Below are 8,061 nucleotides of genomic sequence, written 5' to 3' on the forward strand. Positions count from 1 at the left end.
TTCTAAAATTTCTTTTTATTTCCTTTTTATAATTTGTTTCATTGATATTCCCTGTTTGTTGCACATATTGTTCTTTTGGTTTCCTTGAGTTGTCTTTACATATGTAGGATCTGTTGATTTAACATCTTTGTCTAGTAATTCCACTCTCTGTGTTTCCTTGAGGACAATTTCTGTTAATTTCTTTCTATCTTGCATGATTAGTGTTTTTGGTGGTGGTGGTTGTTGAATACAGGACATTTTGAATTCAATGTTCAAAAAGTAAATAAAATTCATATTATCTCCAAGCTTTTTTATTTTGACTTTGTGTTGAGGTACTACTTCAGCACTTTGCAGGGCCTTTCACAACTTTGTCTTAGCCTTTACTCCCTGCTAGGCTTTAGCCTAAAGGTCAGCCAGGGGTGAAAGCTGTTGTCTTCTCAGGTCCTTTCTGAGGATGAATCCTGCCTTCAACATTCATGTGGTTTTCTAGATTCTTGGTATACAGAGGCTCTTTTCAATAACTTATTCTCTAAAGATTCCTACTCTGCACCTTTTTCTTCTTTGGCTTTTGGCATGTCTGTTGTTTGTATTAACTATTATTTTGCCTCAGGCAACAGTTGATTGTTCTTTTAACTTTCAAAGTCTTTAAGAAGGGACCTCTACATAGTTATGTCTTTACTCCAAGGAAGTAATGAGTTAAGTGTAAAATAGTCATTCTCCTTTCATTAGTCCTCAAGGACCCCATAGAGAGATCAATACAAGTACAATTCAATTGGGAACAAGATCCACTTTGCTGTGGTTAAGAAAAGGTTCCCTCACTGAGAAAATGGAATGCCATCTTCAATACCATCCCTTTGTGCTGGTGGAGGGTGTGGTTAGTATAAACTAAAGCATTGCAAAACTTTCCTCCCTTGCTTAGTGGCCCTACTCCTGGTTAAATGTTTTACTGTCTTCCCACATTCCTGTGTGAGTCTGACAATGGTTTTTAGTGTTTATCAGCAGGGATGGCGCCAGCAGTCTCTATTTTGCCTTTTTTGCAACACAGTTTTACTCAAAAGCACATCCTGGCTCACTTTTATGGGCTATAGTGTAAAAGTGCTATCTTTATTTACCTCTCCTGGACACTGTCCTGCAGCCCATCTGAATTCTGAGTGGCATTCTATACCATAGTTCACTTCTTGGTATTTTTTGCTTTATTTTTCTGATCAGATTTTTTTTTTGTGGCGCACTTGGGTGATGATCTCTGGACTTCATATACAAATGTAAAAGATGTCTTTCTCTAGGTTCCTTCTCTCTGATTCTCTGCACTCTCTAATTCTGTGTATTTAGGATCACATAGTGTAGGATGTGAAACGAAGCATCCTACTATATTTGCAGGAGCTCTTTGTCAGTTTTGCTTGGTGTCATGGCTAGGGCTAATTCACAAAGTTTCTTCCCACAGACTCCCCAGCAACAGCATGCTATCAGGAAATGAGGGTGCTGCATTTTTCCTGAATTAGCTTAATGCCAGTGTTGCGAATTTCCCAGCTGGGAAAAAGAGAGCCCCTCTTTGTCATTGGAGTTCTGTTCTACATGGACCCCTCTTCTCATCTTTTGTTTTTCTTTTAACTGCATCAAAATATTATTACTGAGTTTTTGGAAACCTTTGCTATTAAGCAATAATTCAAAAAAGAAACTTATAAACATTACATATAGAGAATTAAATCAATTGAATTTTAACATTGAGTTTTTTTTAATTGTATATAGTTGACATATAACATTGTGTATTAGTTTCAGGTGTGCATCATAATGATTCAGTATTTGTATATATTGCAAAATGATCACCACAATAAGTATAGTTAACATTCATCATCACACATAATTTCAGTTTTTCTTCTGATAAGAACTTTTAACATACACTAGCAACTTTCAAACATGCAATTGGTATTATTAACTACAGGCACTATTCTGTATATTATATCTCCATGACTTATTTTATAACTGGATGTTTGTATCTTTTGATCACCTTTACCTATTTCCTCTATTTCCTACCCTATCCCTGCCTCCTGGCAATCACCAATGTCTGTGAATTTGATTTCTACTCTTTGTGTATGTATGTGTTTTAAGGTTTTACATATAAGTGAGATTATATGGTGTTTGTCTTTCTCTGTCTGACTTATTTCATGATGCGCTAGTGTCCATTCATTTTATTGCAAATGGCAGGATATCCTTCTTTTTCATGGTTGAATAATATTGTATTGTGCATGTGTGTGCATGCCTGCCATATTTTTGTTATCCATTCGCTCATTAATAGACACCTACATTGTTTCCATGTCTTTGCTGTAGTAAATAATGCTGCAGTGAGTATGGGGTTACACGTATCTTTTCAAGTTAGTGTTTTTGTTTCTTTCAGATAAATACCCAGATGTGGAATCAGTGGATCATATGATCATTGTAATTGTAATTTTTCAAGAAAATGTCACACAGTTTCATATGACCGTACCAATTTACATTCCCAAGAGTGCACCATGTTTCCCCTTTCTCTACATTCTCATTGACACTTGTTATTTCTTATCTCTTTAGTAATAGCCATTCTGACAGGTGTGAGGTAATAATTTTATTGTGGTTTTGGTTTGCATTTCCCTCATGGTTAGTGATGTTGAGCACCTTTTTATGTACCTGTGGTCTATCTGTATGTCATCTTTGGAAAAATGTTTATTTAGGTCCTCTGCCCATTTTTTTAAAAACATCTTATTTATTTATTTTTAGAGAGGGAAGCGAGGGAGAGAGAGAGAGAAACATCAATGTGCGGTTGCTGGGGGGTCATGGCCTGCAACCGAGGCATGTACCCTAACTGGGAATTGAACCTGTGACACTTTGGTTTGCAGCCCGCGCTCAGTCCACTGAGCTGTGCCAGCCAGGGCTCCTCTGCCCATTTTTTAATCAAATTGTTTGTTTTTTTGCTATTGTATGGTACGAGTTTTTTGTGTATTTTGGATATTAACCCTGTCAGATACATACTTTCAGATATTTTCTTCCCTTTGGTAGGTTGCCGCCTTATTCTGTTGATGGTTTTGTTTACTCTGCAGAAAGTTTTTAGTTTGATGTAGACCCTTGTTTATTTTGTTTTTGTTGCTTTAACTTTTGGTGTCAAATCAAAAAAATCATTACCAAGGCCAATGTCCTCTCTCTTCTCATCTTACCTGACCTCTGCTGGCTAGAAAGTAGCAATGTTTCCCTGGGCCTTTTATGTTACTTTTTAACTCTACCCTATAGTCAAGTCATTCTAGGTTGCCGTCTCCTCTTGCGTTTATTTGGTATATACAGGAGGTGAAAAAACCCAAGGAACTGAATACCCGATCATTTCTTAATTACTGAAGTTCTACCCATTCTGCTTTCTTTTCTTCACAGTTCAGAGTCTGTCAGTACTTGCTTTACTTATTTTGTCAATGGTTCTAAATTGTAATTAATGGGAGTCTTTGGGAGGAATGACTTTTAAATCCATTGTGTCTAGAATGGGAACTTTATTCCCATATTTACTGAATGAATGATTAAATGAATACACATATCTTGCCTAAAAGTTGCTTGTGTTTATGGGTATCAATATAACAATAGAAATAGTATTAAGAAAATTAAATTCCTGTAGAAGCTCATAGGCATAGGAATAAAATTATTTTTAGTGATTTCTGGAATAGGACATGTGGTGTGGTAGTGAGGTCATTGTTCATTCAGTAATTTTCTGACACCAACTAGGTGTCCTTTAATTTGATTCAATCCTGACACTACTCAGATTTAGCATAGACCCACAGGGCAAGGGCAAAATCCTCCACAAGACTGTTCTATGTCATATGCCACCTCCATGTCTGACCTACTTAGCAATAATATGAGTGTTCACACGGTTCCCTCAAATTTGATAATTTGCTAAAACTCAAGAGAACTCACTGAAAATGCTGTGCTGAAAATTGTAGTTTTATTATAAAAGTTACAATGTAGAAATAGCCACATGGAAGCAATGAATAGACTGTGGTCTGGGGCATGGTGAGGATAGGGTCATGAAGAGGAACATAGAGCTTTTGCCCTTTCTTGAAAAATCCATGTACATTACCCTCCTAGCACATCGATGCGTTCACCAACTGGGAAGCTACACTAAGCTTTGTTGTCCAGATTTTTTATTGTTGTTTCCTTACATGGCTATCATTGATTAAATAATTGTTCGTGTGATTGAGTTTTTTCCACCCCTCCCTGTCTTTTGTGGAGGTCTGGTTGGGTCAAAGTAACCATCTCCTTTATCAAGTGGTTGGTCTTTCTGGTGACTTGTCCCTATTCCAAACTATCTAGGGATCACCTTGAGTCACTATTAAGATAACAAAGGCACTCTTGTCACTCAGGATTTTTAAGGCTTTTTGAGATCTGTGCCAACAACTGGGGAGAAAGACAAGCTATATAGTCTTTTTTAAAAGTATTTTATTTATTTATATTTCAAGAGGGGAAGGGAGGGAGAAAGAGAAGAAGAGAAATATCAATGTGTGGTTGCCTTTCGTGTGCCCTAGACTGGGAATCGAACCAGCAACCCTCTGGGTCCCAGGCCGGCGCTGAATCCACTGAGCCACACCAGCCAGGGCAAGATATATATTCTTTATTATACCACAGTTATAAAATAAAATTTCAAGGACAATATGGTGCCTTGAAAGATGGGTAGGATTTAAACATTTGGAGATGGGGACAAGGGCATTCCAGGCTGAGAAAGTAGTATTAGCAAACACACGGGCACATACTCAAAAGTGCAGAATTTAGTATATAGAAGTATATCAAATTTTTTTTTTAGCATTAGTGAAGGATATATAACAAACAGTAAAGCCAGGTTGGACTTCCCATTTAGTAACCTTTATTAATCATAGAAATTTTTTATTACTACAGAGCAGAAGAAAGAAGAGATCTGTTTATGTTTTTCCGAAGCCTACACTTTTTTGTGGAGTGGTGTGAATATCGTAAACGCACATTTAAACATTTCAAGGTAATGTCTAAAGTCTTTAAATTTAAACATATATGGATCTGGCTGGGGAGCTCAGTTGGTTGCAGTGTCATCCAGATGCACCAGGGTTGCTGGTTTAGTCCCCACAGGGGCACATGTGGGAATCAACCAGTGAATGCATAAATAAGTGGAACAACAAGTTGATGTTTCCTTCCCTCCTTCCCTCCCTCCCTCCCTCCACCTTTCTCTCTCCCTTACCCTCCTTCCCCTTCTCTCTCCCTAAAATGAATAAATAAAATTTTTCTAAAAGTATACAAAAAAGTGAAGCTCATGTTAATTTGAGGATTTAACATTACATTCTTTCCTTAAAGTTTTTAAACAAAAAAGGTTTTAATTGGCTTTTGGAATTTGTAATTATTTGGACTAAATAAAGGAAGAATGCTCCTGTACAAATCAGTGAATCTTATATGATGGAATATTTTGGAAGAAGTATAGTTATATTCTTATTTATTTTATAATACACATTTTGAAAAATTAATCCGTCAAGCATACTGGGAGTAAAATGACAAATACTAATAAAGAACATAATAGCAGGCTTATCACACAGCAGTATAATTGTTATGTTTTGAGCTAGATCAGTATTTTGAGCTTCTTAACTATCATTTCAAGTTTAAATAGCAAATCCTGATTCTTGTGAAGGGATGCCTTGTAAGTCAGATATCAGTACTTTCAAAGACTTGTTTTTATTCCTTTTGTTTGTTTTCTGGCATAACTATTTAGATAACGTGAAATTACTCACAGCAGTGATGCACACAAAGACTAGTTCTGAAAGAATCAACATAAATAACATCTCAAGGTTCAAGTTTGCCTAACTTGAGTCATGACTCTTGTTTTTATAACTGGTATTAACTCTCCTTCATTTTGGATTCTATTATTACTGTTATTTTTTGCATTCAGTTTGGTTGAGCTAATAAAATCTGTCAGGCATAAGGTTTTCTTTAGAATGAAACATGCCAGTTACCTGTCCTATACCTGTATCTGTACTGCAATCCTTTGAGTAGTTCTCACAGTTATGTTGTTTACTTGTAGATGTTCTTGGTACCAGAACAATTAAATAGCTCTTCTTCAGAAATGATTGAGGAATGTGCTGGCAGTTACAGTTATGAATCACCTAATGTGGTTGTTTACTTAGACATTGAATGAGTTCTGGGAAATGTGAGGGCTATCTCATTTCCAAAGCAAGTTTGCCTCCAGGTGCTTTCAAGGCAGGTGTAGAAGTATAATTTGTGTGTTTTCCTGTAGAGTGTAGAGCATGTCTGTGAGCTGGTCTTTGCTGATGACAAGATTACTAGAAGAGAAAGAAGCAGTCACATTGTTATGCAACCATCATCAATATCTAGCTCTAGAATTTTTTCATCATTCCAAACTGAAATTCTGTCCCTATTAAATAGTAATTTGCTATTTCCTACTCCCCCCAACTTGTAGGAATCACCATTCTATCTTCTGTTTCTATGAATTGGACTACTACAGGTACCTCATTTAAGAAGAATCATCAAATTTATCCCGTTTGCCTGGCTTATTTCACGTAGCATAATGTCCTCAAGGTTCATCTGTGTTGTAGTGTGTGTCATAATTTCATTCCTTTATAAAGGTGAATAATATTCCATTTTATGTATTTGTCACATTTTATGTATCCATTCCTCTGTTGATGGACACTTGGGTTGTTTCCACCTTTTGGTTATTGTGAATAATGCTTCTGTGAAGAAGGGTATTCAACATCTGTTGTATCAGTTCCAGTCCTTGCTTTCAGTTCTCTTAAATATAACCTGTAAGTGGGGTTGCTGGATTGTATGGTAAGTCTATGTTTAATTTTTTGAAGAACTGCATTTTTTTCTATAGCAGTTGCACCACTTTACATTTCCAACAACAATGTACATGGCTTCCAATTTCTCTATATCCATTTTTTATTTTGGGTGGGTTTTTTCTTTCTTTTTTTTTTTCAGAGCCAGCCTAATGGGTGTAAAGTAGTATTCTCATTGTGGTTTTATTTGCATTTTCTTAATGATAGTGTTGTTGAGCATCTTTTCATGTGTTTATGGCCCATCTGTATGTCTTCTTTGGAGAAAGACCTTTGTGCATTGAATCAGATTGTTTGGTGTTTTTATTGTTGAGTTGTAGGAGTTTTTTGCATATTCTAGATATTGGTCCCTTATCTAATACATAATTAGCAAATATTTCCTCCCATTCTCTGGATTGTCTTTTCATTCTCATGATAGCATCTTTTTAAAAATTAATTAATTTTCTTTTTTCACCCAAGGATATGTTCATTGTTTTGAGAGATGGAAGGAGGGAGGGAGGGACTGAGGGACAGACTTTGATGTTAGAGAAATATCAATAGGTTACCTTTCATACATGCCTCAACCATGGATCAAACCCACAACCTAGTTCTGTGTGCCCTGACTGGGATTTGAACCTGCAACCCTTTTGGTGTATGGGACAATGCTCCAACCAACTGAGCCACCAACCAAAGGCCCTTGGTAGTGTCTCTTGATGCACAAAAGTTTTTAATTTTGATGAAGCCAATTTATTTTTTTTGCTGCTTGTGCTTTTGATGCCATGTCCAAAAAAATCATTGCCAAATTTAATGTCATAAAGATTTTTCTCTTTTTTCCCCAAAGAATTTTATAGTTTAGCTCTTAAGCTTAGGTGTTTAATTTAGTTTATAAGTTAAGGACCAAACTTTATTCTTTTGCATGAGCATATTCAGTTTTCCAGCACTGTTTGTGGTAGAGACTGCCCTTTTCCATATTGAGTGGTCTTGTCACCTTTGTTGAAAATCATTTGACCATGTGTGCAAAGGTTTGTTTCTGGGTTCTCTATTATAGTCCATTGGTCTCTATGTCCTTATACCAGTACAATACTTTTTATTGTGGCTGCTTTGTAGTGACATTTTGAAAGAAGGACATGTGAGTACTCCAGTGCTATTTGTTTTGGCTATTCATAGTTTTTTGAGATCTTATATGAATTTCAGGATGGGTGTTTTCTTCAAAAAATGTCATTGGGACTTCGAATGGAATTGCATTGAATCTGCTGATTGCTTTGGTTAATATTGACATATTAACTATTCCCTC

General features: G+C 36.2%; 1 protein-coding gene across 2 annotated transcripts in view; it reads left to right on the plus strand.

Annotated features, from left to right (window-relative positions):
- LOC114512850 (centromere protein P) overlaps positions 1 to 8,061 on the plus strand; it is a 284,496-nt gene that overhangs the window by 46,515 nt on the left and 229,920 nt on the right. For both annotated transcript variants that reach the window (XM_028531985.2, XM_036018434.1), the window contains exon 5: positions 4,876 to 4,972. In XM_028531985.2, coding sequence (XP_028387786.1) covers positions 4,876 to 4,972 — 97 coding nt within the window. The remainder of the gene's footprint in view (positions 1 to 4,875; positions 4,973 to 8,061) is intronic.

Source organism: Phyllostomus discolor, chromosome 2, assembly GCF_004126475.2.
Source record: "Phyllostomus discolor isolate MPI-MPIP mPhyDis1 chromosome 2, mPhyDis1.pri.v3, whole genome shotgun sequence".
NCBI lineage: Eukaryota > Metazoa > Chordata > Mammalia > Chiroptera > Phyllostomidae > Phyllostomus > Phyllostomus discolor.